Source organism: Megalops cyprinoides, chromosome 5 (assembly GCF_013368585.1).
Source record: "Megalops cyprinoides isolate fMegCyp1 chromosome 5, fMegCyp1.pri, whole genome shotgun sequence".
NCBI lineage: Eukaryota > Metazoa > Chordata > Actinopteri > Elopiformes > Megalopidae > Megalops > Megalops cyprinoides.
The window spans coordinates 32,845,314-32,863,858 of NC_050587.1; the positions used below are offsets into that span (position 1 = coordinate 32,845,314).

The following is an 18,545-nucleotide window of genomic DNA, read 5'->3' on the forward strand; positions in this document are numbered from 1 at the left end:
CCATACTCTGCATATGGTGAAACCTGGTCTTGATAACCATATTGTCTAGCTGTACCATATAATGAGTGATCACGGTCTTGAAGGTACTGTTGAGAGTACATTAAGGCAGAGGCAGGATGCTCATGTGTGAATGAGCGCTGATTATTTGTGCTTTCAGACATTTCTGTTCGGTTATTTTGCTGGTAACCATGCTGGTAGTGATGTAAATGCCTTGTGCTATTCCATGAGTAGGATGCCTGGTTATTTTGGGATCTGGCAAAACTAACAGATGTTCTTAAGTCCAAACTTTCAGTGCTACAGGGCACAGCCACATTATCAGGATCATCTTTCTTTTGCTTTGGAATAAAACGATCAAGGATTCCAAGGCCTGCTCCTTCTTTCTTGTCAGTTTCAGTTTTGGATTCTTGGGGATTTGCATTTGATCCAGTTTTAAAAATGCTGGAGAGCAAACCTGGGGAGCTATCATTATTCAGCTTTGGGTCTGCATTCTGTGAAGCTGGTTCTGCTTGCTTAGAAGAGATGTCTTCTGTTGATTTGCGATTAAAGAGTCCAGAGAAAAAGCCTTGCTGTGTGGGTTGCTTTTGGTCTTTCTCTGACAAAGCGTCCTGAGACAACTGTGATTTCAGTGGCTGAGTCTGATGAACTCCTTGTCCATGTAGATCACTTTGATTAATCTCATGCTGTTGCAGCTGAGTAACTGGAGTCTGGCTGCTTGTGGGTATATCTTCAGATGATATTTTTAATTTGTTAAACAATCCCGATATCAACCCTCCTGGTTGGTTTGGTGCAGTATCTGGTTGTGAAGGAATCTGATTCTGCCCAGATACATTTTGCCCTTTAGCCTGTTGCTGACCACATTGGGGCTGACTGGTTGGTGGCATCTGATGCTGTTGTGAAACATTCTCCGACGAGGATAATTTGAAAAGACCAGAAAGCAAACCCCCTGGTTGACTGGTCTGTTCGGCACTTTGTTGTGGGGGAATCTGTGTTCTCCCTGGCATGTTCACTTGTTGATTAGCCTGATCACTTGGTGGATTATTTAGTCGCATTTGGGATATTGGGGGTTGATTAGCAGGGATGTTATCTGCAGAAGCAAACTTCAATCGCCCTCCTTGTTGACTCAGTGCTGGTTGAATTTGCTGATTCTTATTCGGCATGTTTGTTTGTTGCTTGCCAGGTTGACTGCCAGGTGGTGGCTGTGGTTGTTGAGAAACATTTTCTGAAGAAGCAAACTTAAATAGCCCAGACAGTAACCCCTGTGGTTGACTTGGAGGTGCTGCATTTTGTTGCAAAGGAACCTGATTTTTCCCCTGCTGCTGGGCCACAGGGGATTGGTTGCTAGAAAGATTGTCTGAGGAGGCAAATCTAAACAGACCAGAGAGGATCCCTGCTTGCTGCGTAGGCGCTTGCTGTGGCTGATTTTGATTCTGTCCAGGCATATTGAGCATACTTGTTAGTTGCTGATTTGGCTGATTTCCAGGAGCACCCTGTTGTGGCTGTGCTGGTGTGTGCTGGTTGGCAGTAGATACATTCTCAGATGAAGCTAATTTAAATAGCCCAGAGAGAAGACCTCCGGGCTGAGAGGGGGGCAACCCAGATTGCTGGGGAGGATTCTGATTCTGGCCAGGTGGATTCTGTATGCTGTTCTGAGACTGGTAATTTTCACTATTAGGAGGCACTGGTTGTGGCTGTGCTGGAGGGGGTGGACTGTTTCCAGATACATTATCAGAGGAACCTAATTTGAACAACCCAGAGAGAAATCCTCCTGTCTGAGGAGGTGCTGTTCCTTGCTGGGGAGTATTCTGAGCAGTCTGATTAGCAGCTGTGTCTTGCCTATTACTACCCTGGGATTGCTGAATATTTGATGATGTCTGTTGCTGTTGACCAAAAAGTCCTGAAAACAGACCTCCCTGTTGAGGCTGTTGGGGTTGCTGTTGAGCTTGCCGTTGCTGGTTTGGAGCTATTTGCCCATGACTATGCTGCTGTTGACTACTAGGAACATTCTGGTTTGGGACTGTTGAACTGGGTGGAGCAGATGTGCCTACTGGTTTGACTTGAGGTTGACCCTGAGGTGATGCACGCATATCCTCATTTGAAGTCATTTTGAAGAGGTTAGAGAACCACCCTGTTTCTGGGTTCCCTTTTGGTTGTGTTTCAAGAAGGGCAGCACGGTTCAGTGGGTTACTTCTAGAAGCCTCAGGGTTCACAGAGGATATAGAGCCTGTGATTACCTCAGCTTGGAGGGCACCGCTATCTTTTTTACCGGAATCTTGAGAAATATTTTTAGAAGCCGTGATGTCTTCACCAGAGGAAAATTTAAGGAGGCCTGAAAACATGCCTCCTTCTGATTTTGATGCCTGCGGAGTTGAAACATTTTCAGAGGAGAGGAAAGGAAGCTTTAGCTTGCTGCCAAGAGAGGACGACTCCTCTGAAGGTTTTTCCACTCCAATGTCATCTGCTGATTTAAACACAGATGACATAGATGAAGCTGGTGAACTTTTAGTAGGCGGGTTTTCAGAAGGTGCTGGGGAAATTAATGAGCTGATGGATTTCTTGAAAGGGCTAAAGAACCCAGTGTCCTCTGTCTGGCTTGCAGGCACCTCATTCAGTTTAACCTGGCCCTCCTGGGTGGCATTCATCTCTGATATACCTTGTGTCACTTTTCCCTGCATTTTAGGTGCTTGTAGATCTTTTTGGCATGTTGAGTTACCCCCTGCTGCCGAGAACTTTTCCTGTGCTTGCATGCCTGCAGGTTTCACCTCTGTCAAGCTTCCATCACTTTTAGTTTGCTCAAATGAATCATCTTTAGATCCACTCCTGCCTGCAGGTTTATTTTGCTCTGTAGAGGTCGTTACCTCATCACCAGTGAAAAGCCTTAAGGGGTTTATTTTTCCTAACATGGAATTGACAATTGAGGGCTGCTGGTTTGTTGTGCTTTCCTGGGCTTTTTCATTAATGGTCGGAGCATCAGCAGGTTTAGCTTCCAGCTTTCCATCCTGAACCTTGTTTCCAGCCTCCTTGACGTCTGAAGCCTGGAAAGGCAGCAGAGACTGCAAAGAAAACTTTCTGTCTGGTGGAGCTTCTTGGGCAGGGGGTACCACTGCTACTGGAGTAGCATTAGGAGACTTGGGAATGAAGGAGAGCAGTTTAGATATACCGGATTCAGGTGGGGCTGAGCCTTCTGTAGCTTCAGGAGGCTGACTGGTAACCAGCTTCTCCACGGATGTAGACAGCTGCTTGGAACCTGAGCCAACTTTTTCAGTGAATGAGCTGAACAAAGAGGTCACAGCATTCTTGACCCCCGATATTCCCTGTTCAGCCGGGACATCTGGTTTAGTATCTTTTGCCTCAGGTGCCACTTCTTCCTTCGCCTGCTTAGTCTGATCCTCGCCAACAGAGTCTGTTCTTGTGCTGCCTTGAGACGACAGCCTTGACTTGCTTGATTTGGGAAGGGACCCATACTTGCTGATCTCCTCCTCTTTCTCAGCTAAATACTCAGAGACCGTCTCAACCAGACACTGTAGCTCATCCATGGGATCCACATATTCATCGCTGGGCTCCTCCACAGGAGACAGCATAACCTCTGGAGCCCACCCTCCTATCTTCCCTTTGCTGCTCTTCTTATCCCGGTACCCTTGAAGACTCTCTGTGTGAGCACCGTGAGGGGAAGCATACCGGCTTTGCCCACAATACCGCCCACTCTCAGAGTTGATGGCCTCTGCTAAAGAGGCAATCTCCTCCAGCTCCTCCTCAGACTCTATGGAGAACTGCATCTCATCTGAGCCCTCCGAGTCATACTCGAGGCTCGCCCTCAGTCTGGCAGCCTCCTCCTCCTGGTACGCCACGTAGTTTTCGAGGGTGTTCTCGAGCTTGTTTTTGGCCCACATCCTAGTCTTGTAGAGCAGCCCATTCTTGTAAGGGCGCAGGCAGGGCATCATTTGCTCCTCCTCTTCCTCCATCTCCGCCACGTGGCGCAACACCTGCTCCCCTCTCTTGTGCCGGAGAAGCTGGGTAGAGGGCATGATGGAGATGTCAGGGGGAAAGGACTCATCTTTACCCCTTGGCGGCCCCTGATAAACCAGCCTGACATCACCTCCATGGTCCCGTAGCTTCTTCCTCCGGCGCCTGTCTATGGTATCATACTCCTCTGGGTAGGTGCCAGGGGAAACACAGTGGCTTTCATAACTCTGATAAAATCGATTTCCTGTCGACTCATGGCAGGCCCTGGCCATGCGAATGATCATGCTCTTGTTGTCATCCTCATCTGCCCACGGCTCTTCCTCTTTGTCCAAGAATTCATTCAGCACATTTTTCCCTTGCGTTGTGTATTTGCTCTCCCAGTCTTCCACACCCATACCAGAATCTACAGGAATAATCCTGACCCTTCCTCTGTGGTTTGGGGATCTTGTTCAGATGAAAGGAGTGAAATCAGGGTAAGGAAAGGAAAGGTGTAAAACAAAGGTAAATAAAAATGGGAGAAAGAATAAGAAGTAAAAAAAAAGCAGAGTTTCAAAGTAAAAAGACAAAAGGCTCTTCGACAAAAATCAAAACATCATAACAAAAAGACAAATGAATAACATGCAAACAGGATTCTGTCACTGAACGTGAGGAAAATGATCTGTCATAGCATGTGTGTGTGTATGAATGTGTGTGTATGTGTGTGTGTATGAAGGTATCACAAATGTAGAGTACGTATGTAGGGGTATATGTTTTATATTTTATATACTTTGTCTGATCCAAGCATGACTTGTAAAACACTCACACTTCAGAATCACATAAATAATCAGCGAGCCCAAATACTGTTCTGAGAACAATAACACAAACTGTGTGTTTTCTTTCATTGTTTACACATTGACACTTCCCACCATGTGACAATCTAGCACCATAAACAAAAATCAGTTTCCCTTCCTGTAATCCAATCTTTTTCTGTTGTTGTTGCAACTGAGCCGGCTCATCCCTCTATCTGCCCAGACAGACTGAGATTAACCGCAATCTATCAGCATCCCAAATGCTTTTCTTATACAATGGCAGTATAAAAAAAACACACACACACAACGCGTTCTTCTCTGGCTGTTTCCCCACAGACAGAAAGCATAACCCTTCATCACTCTGGTAAGGATGTCACTTGGCAGAAGCCACATTAATGGCAGAATTTAATTTATTTGTCAACCGTATTTTACCATGCTATCGTCCAAAGATTGATATCTATTGAAACACTTCACCAAAAGTAAATTTATCAATAACTTTGAGAGCCAAGATTTGTTTTGGTCTAAGAAGGACTGCCAGCAGCTTTGGAGGCATAAAAATAAGAGGCCGTATTACTTTCAGTCAGAGTTCCATTTTACCTTTGGAATCGTATCACCCTACGTTACCTCTGAAATAAAAACGAACATAAAACATTAACTTGCATTCTTTACACCCCTATACCATCCTTAACTCCAATCGTCATTTGTGAAAATTACACTGGATTTCATTTAACATCCTGAATGCAACTTCAAATTCTAAGCCCCGCTGAAACAGAGAACATTTCCAGGACCTTTTCCCGTTTAATGTAAACTTGAAAAGAGCTGTAGAAAGAATTGTGAGCTGCTATGACCACAGTGATTAAAGTACAGTATTTATCAAGTGGGGAGAGTATAATTCAAACTGATGTCTACACTGGAAGCAAAATGGAAATTTGCCATTTCATCTTATCTGCAAAAATTGCATTTCTAGAAGGGGTGCAGAAAATGCATTAGAGTTTAGCCTCCGATTTTAATTTCCTTACAAATGTACACCAGTAATTTAAAGATATGCCTGAAGTGGTTGTCCCACTGTCATTTACATACAAGACTTCCAATATGTCACTGATAACAGTAGCAGGCCGCAGACTTGTCTTGGGCTATGCAAGGCACTTTATCTGGATTAAGCTCCCATGTCCCAGTCATTGACAGTGGAAGGGATACAAGAAAACTGACTCTTGGTGGGCACGGTACGGCTCTTTCATTGGTCGGTTATTATTTCACGGGCATGTTTTTCTCTTTTATGGATACGCGATAGAGAGAATGGGGAAATAACGCTCCGCTTTGCTCAGAGGAATAGGGCAGAAACCCATTGTTAGAAGAAGTCAGCACTTTGTAAGTTGGAGAGACTGTCTGTGGGAAAACCCCAGCCCTAGGAAAACAGTGAATGGAGGGATGCTGTTGAATCGCACATCACTGGGGAGTGGTGGCATTAGAAGATCAGCAGCTAAACCCACTAAAGCCGCTGGATGAACTGCGGACTTGTTTTCTGAGCAGAGCCTTCAAACGAACTGAAAGAGACATTTAAATCTGCACGGCCCTTTGGGAGCTGTGTTTCAAGTCTGCCGCTTCATCTGCAACAACAAGCCTATTTGGAGGAAAACTCCACATAAAAAAACAGACCTCAAATGAGTGTGAGTCAGAGCCATCTGACCATGCAGATTCTCTGTCCTTACTGTGCAATTGGCAGGACTTCTATTAGTGGGTGCGTGCTTTTTGGGGAAGCACGTGTGTATCTGTGTACATATGTGTCTTTGTCTGTATATCTGCCCATGCCCAGAAGCACTTGGATGTGTATGTGTGTGTCTTTGTATGTGTATCTGTGTGAGTGTGTGTGTGCATTTGTGTACCTGGCCCCCCTGTGTTCCCGATAGTCCAGGTCGTAGCTCTGCATGGAGTCTGTGCAGGACTCTCGGGAGTCCGCCTGCTGGTGTATCCGAGCCCCCATGGGGTACTGGTGCAGGGAAGAGTTGGGCTGGGCCGTGGTGTGGTACCGCGGGGGCAGGCTGTTGCTGGTCTCGCTGCGGTAGTCGCTGTCCCGGTCGTCCACTGCGCTGTCGTGGTCATCCAGGGCTGCGTGGGGATAAGACAAGCTCCGAAACACAGAAGTGGCCCAGGCACAGTGAGGAGAGCGGGGGGGCGGGAGGGGTGGACCACCCACAGCTGCACATTTCAAAGGAACATCACGGGAGGGAAAGGGGTAGAACATGGTTACAAAACGAAAGCGGGGAGGTCCGGAGATGGGACATACGTTTCACCTACTTCCTCATGTTTTCAATGGGCCTCAAACGCATTCACCTTCACCAAATCCAGCCAAGACATGCCATGCACACAGATGCAGGACTCTCAGCCCAAATCCAAATCAGCCACCAACTAAGCTAATAAACGGTGAGACAAAATCTCCCTCCACAGCTAACAGTGTATTTCCACAAATATTAGGAAATATGATACACATCAGGTAAACATCACAATACATTTTAGAGAAATGCCAGATAAATGTTTGACTGGTAACCAGTCAAAACATGCCCAGTAATAAGCAGTAAGTGATTAGGTACACATACAATGGAAATCAATGTAGAAAAGAGTTTCTTAAACAGGGTCTTTAAATAGACACTGATTAGGGACGTACAGTGTGAAAATACCTTTGGTTTGGTTCACTGACTTGTGAAAAGTGCTCTGAACTTTTGTCAGTCACTTATAAAACAAACTGCAAAGACTTTCACGAATACTTCCCAGTTGCATTTTCATTATAATAGGTTTCCATCTAGTGTCATAAATAGCCTAGGAAAAAATCAACAAATCATTTCTTCATCTATCAAAGATCTATCAAAGGAAATAAATTAATATATATAATGTGCAAACAAACTCAATAATCAACACAAAGAAGTAAATACACCCACAATTAACCAAGTGTTGTAAAGGAGTTGAGCAGGAAGTAACAGGACATAGGGGAGATGCCCACAATTCACAGCAATGTCTCAACCCTGACGTTCAGATGGTGGAGAACACAGCACTTGGTGTGTCAATGAATGAATCATTATTTATTTGCTATTAATCCACAGAGGAAGGTAAATATGCTTTCTATTTTTAGTTAAAATTTAAAATTTTAAATGGCAGTAGCTGCAAGCATGCTTAAGCACATTCCTACGAGCAATTCATGCTCCATTGGCATCAAGCAGGGACAGCTAAATGGGTTCTTATGTAAACATATCTGATCGTTGAGACCTGCCTGGTTTAAAGCAATGGGGCACTCAACTTCAATGGCTGAACAGGTGAGCTAAAATTTACAAGGTATGATGAGCTGATGATAGTGTGCTTGCAACCCTGGTCCTGGACATCAGTGGCACCCAGAACACATCCAAATTCAAGACAGACTAAATTTGTGTGTTCAAGTGTTCACTGTGCACAAGGTATTTCTGCGCTGCCAATTATCAGAATACATTGGACCACGGTTGGTGATGTCAGGTCATTCTGAGCCATAAAGAAATGACTACCACATTGCACTAGTGATGTTACATAGCCAAGATTAATATCAGGGTGGGGTGGAGTAGTCTTGCATGACTGGCAATGGTGAACCAGAAGACCAAACCACCATGTTTCTCATCTAGTCCCCATTCTCAGGGAAAATGTTAATATCAAACCCCCATGTATTTACAGTAATGATGACAATCCACATACACATAGGCAGACATACACAAAACATGTATAAATACACACACACACACACACACACACAAACACAGACACTAATACAAATGCAAACATATAGAAACACACACACACGTATGAACATTTACTCGTGCCCAATGACACGTCTGGGAATTTGTGTGGGAGGAGGCCAGAACGTGAGAACAAATTTAGTCTTTAAAAACACTTAAAGAAGTAAACAATCCTGATGATGCAAGCCAGGACAAGTGGGAGACAGCTGACTGCTATGTGACAACTCTAAAAACTAAAATTCAGCCACTTAAAAATGAAAATTATCATTCCACTTTAACCATAGGGCCTTTAAATTTAGACCTGTCTATAGTGCCTCAGTCTTACTCAAGGCTATTGGACATCATCAGGTGTGATTCCCTTACATACACCTGCAGTATGTTGAGACTAAAAAGTATTGTATGTTCACATAGGTTAGAAATCCTGCAAACATGATACAACCACACAGAGTACACACAGTGGGAGCATTTTGTAAATGTACAGAAACACATTCAAGTGAGTGTACACACACAAATACAGGCAAATGACAGAAAAGCATCATTTTCAGAGTGCTTAGGACTGTTCTGTGAGAAGTAACCCATTCTTTTCCTTAAATGTATGTCTGAATGGAGCTTTGTAGAAACAAGACAACAGACTTTTAGATATGAAGCCCAGGACAAGGGTGGTTGATAGGTGCTTGATTCAGCCAACTAAACACTTCCTTGTTTTTTTTTTTTTTTTTTGTACAGAACCACACACATAGACACACAGAGACACACACACAAAACACACACAGGTGAGGAATGGTTACGGCCCCATCTCATCGCTATACAGAAGACCCTGGGGTTCACAAGCTCACCAGGACAGGTCTGATTGGTTGGGTAAGAGGCAGGGACATGCACAGTTGTTTTCACAAATAGTTTACATATTCATGCACACAAACCTTGGGTTTTTCTCCAGAGAGAAACAGGTATGCAAAGCGTAGGGGGTAGGGGGGTTTGTTGTTTGGGGTAGGGGCGCAAATGGAATGAGTTAAACCCAGGAGGTGGCCTACCCCCGTTACCCTTGTGCTTGTGTTTTCTCCTAAGAGAGACACTATATGAATGAAGGTTTGTGAAAATGAGAGAATGACACCGATCCGATCCTGAATCAGTTATTTTGTTTTTCAATCTCCACTGCATTCCTCAGAGATGCTGTTGACTCAGGTCATGGCTTCAGTTCAGGGGAAGATTTCTCAGAAAAATGAGCACAGCTTACTTGTTCCTATTTAAGACATTTATTTCTAATTATAACTAATCTAATCAATGTGTGCTTGGCACTACATCATTTCCCTTGGTTTATTTAAAATGCTTCTTTCTATTTGCAGAATACCTCTAATCACCAAGTATTGGTCCTTTTTTTCCAGAAAGTACCTCATGCTCTTTAAACCACACCTACTATAATTACCCAATTTCTAGCCAAAATTAAGGAAACAAAATAAAACCAAACCCTACATGAAGGAGGAAATGAAAAAGGAGACTCCTATCCTACAGGACATCCCGATTTGGTTTTGTACAAGTTCGATGACCTCTGTCTGTCTGGTGCATTTGACAAGCTGGGGGGGACAGCTGAGCTTGGCCAAGCTTTATCACGACACTGATAAGTTTTGCGGCTTGACCGAAAGTTTGATTTCTCCTGACTGATATCCTCCCGCAAGGCGGGAAAAAAAACACTGCAGGTATCAGGGATAGCAGTCAGCCACCTTACAGCCGGCCAGCAAACCTCTGTCTGTCACTGTCATGGCCCCTGACCGAGTATGGTCTCTCTTTGAATTTTTCACTAGAATTTTCCCTCAGGAAGGGCCGAACTGGACAGTGTGCAGCTGTCATTCTGTTGGCTTGCTATTATCTCTCTGTGCAGAAAGGCTATGATAGGCTTGTGTCAGTGTGACACATCACCCTTCCATCACTAGTTGTGTTCACTACAGCAAGATTTAATTCTGCCTAAAGGGCAATCAGGGCTATTTACTGAACAAAAATTATCAGCGGATTACATTACAGTTATCATCTTTCACGTAAATCAAGACTGGAAATTGAATTAAGTTTCTTTCTGGAAAACCTCCACAGCTAATTGAAAATGAACCCCAGGGGAGAGCACGCCCTGGTACATCCAACTGAACACCTTCCCTTGGGGTTCGCTTTCAAACACTTATTGCCCTCTTCCAGAAAACTGGAAATCTGTTTCAAGCTCCAATTAGACGCTTGCGTTAAATGATAACGGAAAGATCCACTCATGTTTCCTCCACTCCTCTCCGGTGCTGAAGGGAGGCCGAAAGGGAGCGATACAGATGACTGTGGGCCAGGCTGGGGACGAGAGCTGATGAGAATGAGGATGAGAGGGGGCAACAGAAAAGGAGCCTTTCCTTGCATGAATATCCTTTCGGGCTGCAGGGGTCTCTGGTTCAAACCAGGAGAACATGCAGAGAGCACACAAGGGGGGTGGGGGGGGGGGGCTGCCAGAGGGGACCCGAGGAGGCGAATCGAAAATAACCAAATAAAGAGAGCTACATACTCTGTGGATCGCCCCATCCAAAATAGTTGCCTGGTGAGGATGCAAAGGTTAGCAGAAAAAAGAGTGGGGGAAAGGGGGGGGTCAAAAAACACAAGATCTTAGGAAATACTCCAGTGAAACAAACAAATTTTGTGTGCGTGTGATGGGAGTTTTCTGGATACAGAAGCAAGCAATACACTAACAGCAATTAGAGGCCATTTGCAACATTATGATTGTCTCAATTTATCTTTCACAGGTTCAACGACACAGGCATTGGCAAACATGAAACATTAAGACGAACATATCCAACATGAAGAAAAGTGAGGTATTTTGTGCACCTGAAAAGGAATCATTTACAAGCTGTAGAAAACCTATAAACAACCTGAAAAGGGGCCTACAAAGCACAACAATTGAGGCGCCAGGCCCTGAGTGCATATAAACCTATACTAAGGAACACAGCCTCGAGGCCCAGAAGCATCCAATGGCCTGTAAACCACAACAGGCAGACCGTGACTGGAATAACAGAATTTTCATCATCAGCTGCACTGTGTCAGAGACCCCCCAAGGCCCTCTGGTGTTGCTGAGAACATTAATTTTATTATTCATGAAAGACGTGACAACAAACAACCTACGTGTGCTTTATTCCCCCCAATCTTTCCCTTTTAGCTGCGGCCACCCCTTCAATAAAGCCTCAGAACAGAGTCTTTAATCCTGACCATGATTAACAGCAATCAGAGACTGTGCCAGCGCAGTGCCCCTTAGACGCCAGCCCTACTGTGGAGTTGTGCTTAGGGAAACGAGATCTGCAAGTTCAAATCCATAGTGGGGCACTGATGCTGTGCCCTTGACCAAGGTTCTTCACCTGACTTGCCTCAGTAAATATGCAGCTGTGCAGAGGGATAATATGCAAAAGGTGTAAGCTGTGTAATCCATGCCCGATAAAGACGTCTGCTAAGACAATAAATAACATCTGCCAAGTGAGAACTGCTGCAAATAGTTTGAAAAATTACCGCCAGAATGAGGAAAATTGGCAGAGACACTGGCTGGAAAGAAGATATATGTATGAGGATACTGATTCAGGAGCACTTCAAGGCACAATTCTGGGGATAAGTGTAAAGTTGTTTCTGATTGAGCATACTGATGTCTCCACAGCTGAAAGACGGGGAGCAGATAGCAATCAGAGGGACAGGAAAGGTTTTTCGATAGCATGTCTGACCTCTGCAAGACAATCACAAATGATGGTAGTTTTTACTGTCATATTTCTTCCTATGGCCTGATTACGATCTTAATGACATGCAATATGGTATAATATAATAAGTTGAACACCATGGTATTCAAATTCATTTGTAAATGGAAATGTTTTAAATGGTGAACAAATATTCTAAATGTTATCAAATAATATAACTTCAATCTGGTTATTTTTACAGTCTTGTTTGGTAAAATATCCAATTATAGTATGCCAATAATATCACAATTTTTTTGCAGTCATCACTGTTATTAAAGCGTTAATTACAATGTGCAAAATGGCAAAGACAAGATAAAGAGGGAAATATAAGTAGAGATATTATGGGGGGCCATGAAGGATGAACACATGAATGATAGCAGCTGAATCCTCTTAAATTATGACAGGTAGGGTCTAAACCTGAAATACAGCCACGTTAATGAAAGGTCTTCAATGGCCATTTATGAAAGCTCCAGAACTAATCAAAGGTCCCCCTCTAGTGTTGCAAAGAGGTATTGCGTAGGCCTGGATTTGTGTCGGGATTCAGCATCTGTCTAAATTCACAACTAATTCTGTAATAAATTAACAGCATTGTGTTTATGCTTTCCCCCAACCCCACTTCATGCAGCTGTTTTGGAAGAGTAAGTTGCACATTAGGCTTGCCTCACTATGACAACCTCTGCAGTTGGCAGGATTGCTGAGACAAAATGAACATAGTCCTCCGATACAGTGGCATGCAGCTAACAGCCGTCTGTCACACCGCAAGTCACACAGCGCACTGTGGTGCAAGTGGACCCTCACTGTGGACGGTAAGCTCTACTCCACTGACAACATCTGTGCAACTCACATGGCACCTGACAACCTGCAGGGTGCCTGAGAGCAGCGGGATGAGGAAACTCTTACCAGCCTACACACCCCTGGGCCCCCGGCGGAATGAAGCCAATGTGTTCCACCACTGTTCCGGTTATGGCAAACAACACTGCCAGTTTCAAACCCAGGTCATGGGACTAGCCTGCGTTCAAAGCAAACACCTTGGCAACTGAGCCACCCAAGACCCTAAGAACATTGTTTTTGAAGCAGTATGCCTTCAATCCCTCAGTATAAACAGTATTTCTCTTTATGAAAGTGAGGCCATTTAGACACTCCATATAGAAACCGGAGGCAGTCAAATTTATTGACAGGCAGTCAAAAACACCCATGTGTCTGAGGGAACTTTGTTCAGGATAAAAGATGAGTGATTGTTCCAAAGGACTCATGATAACAAATTAATACACAAAAAGGGAAAGAAAAGGTAGAGTTAAAGTGGGATTGAGCAGCAGTGAATGAACAGAAGCTAAGTGATGACACAAGAATGCATGCAACCGCCATGCATCTATCCTTAATTAGAATCTGATTACTGCACATATAGTATACTGAAATGTAAATGTATAATTTCTCCAACGCTGCTTTTTAAGTAGACTCAACAACTTCTGTTCATATGCCATTCTGACACAGCTTGATTATTTTTTTGCATATGAATTTGCCAATGAACTCAGACAAACATGTTCTTTAAATACCAGACCAGAGATGCATGTTTTTGAAAAATGAGGAATGTGTGCAAAACATTTTCACGATAAGGTGTAATTCACACTTACAACACTGGGAGGCAGCAGAGGGCAGAGGTCGCCTTTGAACTTCATCTTGCAATGGGTACTAAGAGGGAAATAGGAGGGAAAGGGGGAGGAAGAGATAGAAGGAACATCATAACCATTAAGACTCAGATGTCTTAAGAAACACATCACTGAGTCACACAAACCCGTTTTAAATGTAAAAATATCGCAACAGCAATGTCCAATATACAAGAAAAATTTGTATATTGCGCTCATCGGAGGAACTTCACACATGTTAAGTCACTACAAAAAAAGTTAATCAAATCACACACATGCCAGTGTACTGTACCCAAACTAGGTCATCTTGCGACTCCAACAGAAGTGAAACAAGGAGAGAGCTGGCAAACAACACCATTAGATATTAACAGCTACATCATGCCTGACTGCTTGTCTCATGACAGGGGAATCAGATAAGCACTATTTCAGAGTGAAACTGAATGAAGCTTTGTCATTTCTTCAAATGGGATAATCGAATCATGAATAAATGACTTCCCACTGAGCAATTAATAGTCCTGTGCCACATATTTCTACAAGCTGTGTACCAGCATAAGCATCACAGTAACTGCAACTTTGTCATATTTGGAATTTAAATCATGTTTTAGGCTGCAATTTTAAAGAAAGGACATTGAATGTTGATGTACTTGCTGCTAACATTTAAATAAACCATAGTTACAGAAGCCATCATCTTACACACAAAGAATAAAACACAGTTTTGCCAAGTACATTTCACTTACAGAACAAATGGTTTATTAGAACATGCCTCGATCATTGAATAGACTCATGTGAGGTGCACTAACTTTGCATTCCTCCTAGATGGCAGTGTTGAGATGATAAAATCCACAGAACACAGCTCATTTCACACCTCATAACTTTCATAAAGTGGAGAATTTCAGTCTTTAAAGGGACAGGGCGATATTATTCTGTCAAAGATTACACAAAGAAACTCGTTCTATAGATATAAAGTACAGTTCCCTCAATGTTTTCAGTCTGAAATTATCACACACATACATGCTTGCATTAAAGCTGCAGCAAAGATTAACTTTTTAAACGGTTTTCGAGAACATGAAGGCTTATTGGAGACACTAGACTTAACACTGCACTAACATCCCGCCATCATCAATGTTTGACATCTGAATGGTCTTGTCCTGTGAGGAAGGTTCTGGTGCTGTGCGGTTCAGGTCCAAATGAGAGAGCTTACCTCATCATGTATCCTCATGGTATTGATCCGCTCCAGCTTGCCGGTCCAGTACCGGGCTTCGTCTTCCGGGATGTCTGGCAGAGGGGGGTAGAAAACAGAGACTAGCACATCCCAGACCTTCCCTTCCCATCCCAAACACGCAGCACTCACATTATATATTCATGCTCTTCAATTTATCATGAGACTCTTACGATTCCTGTAGGACATTAAAAATAGTTCAGCCCCCCCCCCCCCTCCCCCCCGCACATGGCTGGGGAAACATGCACTTTTGTGTATTCTGTAAAAAGGGAAAAAAAAAAAAATGTCACAAAGGCAACTCCCTGCAGTGTGGGTGGGGGTGTGGGGGCGTAACGTTCTTCCAGAGAGCAGTGAGTTAGCTTTTCCAAAGGCCTACTGGAAGAACCTCTTTAGATTCGATGATATGAAGCAAGGAGCTTCGCTTGCCCACATGGCTGTACCACAGAGCTCCACCACAATGCCCTCATAGTACAGTACACAACAGCTGTAGAATATTGAAATGTTTAAATCATTTACGCTCCAGAAGCTTAAACATTCACGCTGATATTCATCTAAATGTTCAGGGACAGAGAACAACTGCCCTCACTTTGAGGCTGCCAGATGCAGTCATGAGAAACCAATGGAAAACACACCTTCAACTGATTTTTAAGAAATGCTCCGCTAGCCAACTGGGGACAGGGGACAACACCTTGAACATTTTCAACAGAGATTGGGGCTGAGAGGCAAACAGGCCAACTCAGTGACCAGGCCAACCTTTCCTTAACCATACCCCCTACCGTCCATAGATGTGCTGTACTTTGAAGATGGCTGGGGAGTGCAGAACAGGAGGGGGGTGGGGTTCGGAGGGGCTTCAAAGGGTTCAGATAAAAGGGCAGACCGGACAGACAAGCTCACCGGGGAGGGGTGAGGTGGGAGGGGAGGGTTGGGTTGTGGAGGGGCGTTTCACTCAGGGCTCACTGCTCACAAAGCCCAGCCAGGCACAAAGTGTAACCTTTCGCGCCCGATCTCCACATGAACGCAGTGGCTTTCAGAGAGACGTATGCATGGAGCGGACCCGCCTCTGAACCGCTTCCTCTCTCAGGCACATGAAAGGGCCCAGACGCGCTTTCGGGCCACGCCGCGGCAGTTTTTACTTATTAATGAGATGGACGCTGATCTGCTGCGGCGAGGCTCACTCAACCCTGATGGCATTTTGATCAATCGATTTGAGGGCGGCCAGAATCGCCGGTGCTGTCACGCCCGGGGGTCGTTTAGGGGGACAGAACCAAGCCCCTTCTCCAACCCTGCCACCCCCCCCGACACATATCTCTCTCTCACTACTTGAAAAGAACTGGACTTGACTTGAGGTCAGGATAACTTTAAGTTTTTCTCATTTAGCCTCATTTGGGTATTTTTATTTTTTCTTCTCCGCTGAAAGCAGTGCATTATAAAGTACCCTGTGACAATGTGATTGTTAAGAGCGCTATAGTCAATAAAAGTTGACTGAAAGCAATCAATCAATCAATCAATGCAGGTGGCGCCATGTTACAGAGGTTATGCCTCTGGGCTGAAGGCCAGAGGCTGCAGACTGGAATACCAGCTGTTACCAGCGCCCATGAGCAAACATGCTTTACCTGAATTGCCTCAGTAAACATCCAGCCGACTAAACTGCTGATATGTAGAAAGTACGCCCTGTAAATTGCCCTGGATACGGGCATGTGCACAGCAAATGTGACGTAATCTGCGCATCATAAACAACATCCACCTTCCACCAAATTCACTGGCTCTCCTGAGCCTAAAGCTATGGCTGAAACTCCAAAGAATGCATTACGATGTCACAGAGAGGCCGAGAGCTGGGTGAGCTGAGAGCAAAGCAGGACTGACAGTGGGGAGGGACAGAGGTGGGTTAGGGGCAGGGCGCTCACCGAAAGGCAGCTCGAAGCGTGTGTCCAGCAGGACCCGGTGGGGCGTGGGGTTCTTGGTGCCGTAGATCTCGTCGGCCTTCATCAGCACCTCGGCGTCCAGGAAGGTCCACTCACCCGGGCCCTCCTGCAAAGTCAGGACAGACAGACGGACAAGCAGAGAACGACAGACAGAAAGAGCGTGGGGATGGAACAGGACAGTTGGAGATGATGAGAGGGGGAAATAGAGAAAGTGTAAGACATACATTTAGAGACAAAGAGAGGAAGACAGAGAGGGAGAGGGGACAAAGGACAGAGAATTAGGCACATTTACATTACAAAGTAGTACAACGCTACCTATAATACAGTGCTGACCAGTAACTCAACTTTTTTCAACATGCACTCATGCCCAGTTCTAGCTCATTTTGCAAAGTTGACAGTTATCACAGCCTGATATGTCCAATCAAAACTTTTTTTTGAGTTTCCTTTTCAAGAGAACTTTTTGAGCCCTTCAAGGATTGAAAAAGTTGTAATACTCAAGGAAGTCTTGAAAGTCACACACATCTGAGTGTACTTTCTGACAGAACCTTAAAAAACTGCTTTCCCATCCCGTTTGATGATCTATCCTGCAAGATCCCTTTTTGCTGTTATTGATCTCAGTAGTTTATTTTACTTTTGCATTTTTTACATGACAAAGAATGTTATTTTAATGACTTCAATAGCAGTGCTCACCCCCAACCTCAATCTCAAGCGCTGGGTTTTAGCAGCTCACTATATCTGGAATAGTTTACATAAGGCTGGGATTCTTCAGTATCTTTTGTTTTAGTATTTTTCCATTTGCAATTCTGTCTAATTTTTTAGCAATGTGCAAAAATGTTTCTCCTAACACTTTTGACCAAGGGTATGAATGTATCTTATATATATCCTTCACAAGTTTTATCAAAAACAGTTTTTTGAAAGAACAAGGAGCGGTTGAACAGACTTGGTCAACAGTAGTCATATACCCTACAGTATCCTCACAGCCCACTCCCACAGCTTGGTACCTCTCCATATCACATCTACTCTCATGGTCACCTCATGAACGGTTTTTACAATGCAATGATCAAACAGCAGCCATAGAATTACATCCACAGCTGTGCTTTGTACAAAAACAACATTTGTCCTGCTGGTAGCTTTTATCTGAGCGTGACAAAGCTCATTTGTAAGTTACAGTTTCGCAAGTTAAGACTAACAAAACGCGAATTACTTTGAGCACAAGCCACGCTGGAATTTCAGCGAAGCGGAACTTCACTTAATGTGAGTGATGAGCTGAGTTCTGCACAGTGGGTTGTTCATTTCTCTAAAGGCAATCGCACTTGCTGGGACCGCACTGATCGAATTTGCGCTTGCAAAGTTTTATTCTATTTTCTTTGTTCATTAACACAAAACTGAGAGATTCTCCCATTTGCTAATGAAGACTCAAATGTTCCAGGGTAGTATCTTTTACAGATATCATAAGTCACCAAGGCATTCACCTTTTTGTGTTTTTGACATAGAAATACACTTCAAAATGCCTCTGAGATATTTCTGTTA

At 44.1% G+C, this 18,545-nt stretch overlaps 1 protein-coding gene across 1 annotated transcript in view; it reads right to left on the reverse strand.

The window, feature by feature from the left end:
• The window catches only part of LOC118778443 (protein unc-13 homolog B-like), an 88,354-nt gene that overhangs the window by 19,263 nt on the left and 50,546 nt on the right, over positions 1-18,545 (reverse strand). Inside the window, exons 5-9 of the mRNA XM_036529973.1 lie at positions 16,998-17,121; positions 15,076-15,149; positions 13,863-13,920; positions 11,028-11,057; positions 6,632-6,854 (exon numbers count right to left, since the gene is read on the reverse strand). Coding sequence (XP_036385866.1) covers positions 6,632-6,854; positions 11,028-11,057; positions 13,863-13,920; positions 15,076-15,149; positions 16,998-17,121 — 509 coding nt within the window. The remainder of the gene's footprint in view (positions 1-6,631; positions 6,855-11,027; positions 11,058-13,862; positions 13,921-15,075; positions 15,150-16,997; positions 17,122-18,545) is intronic.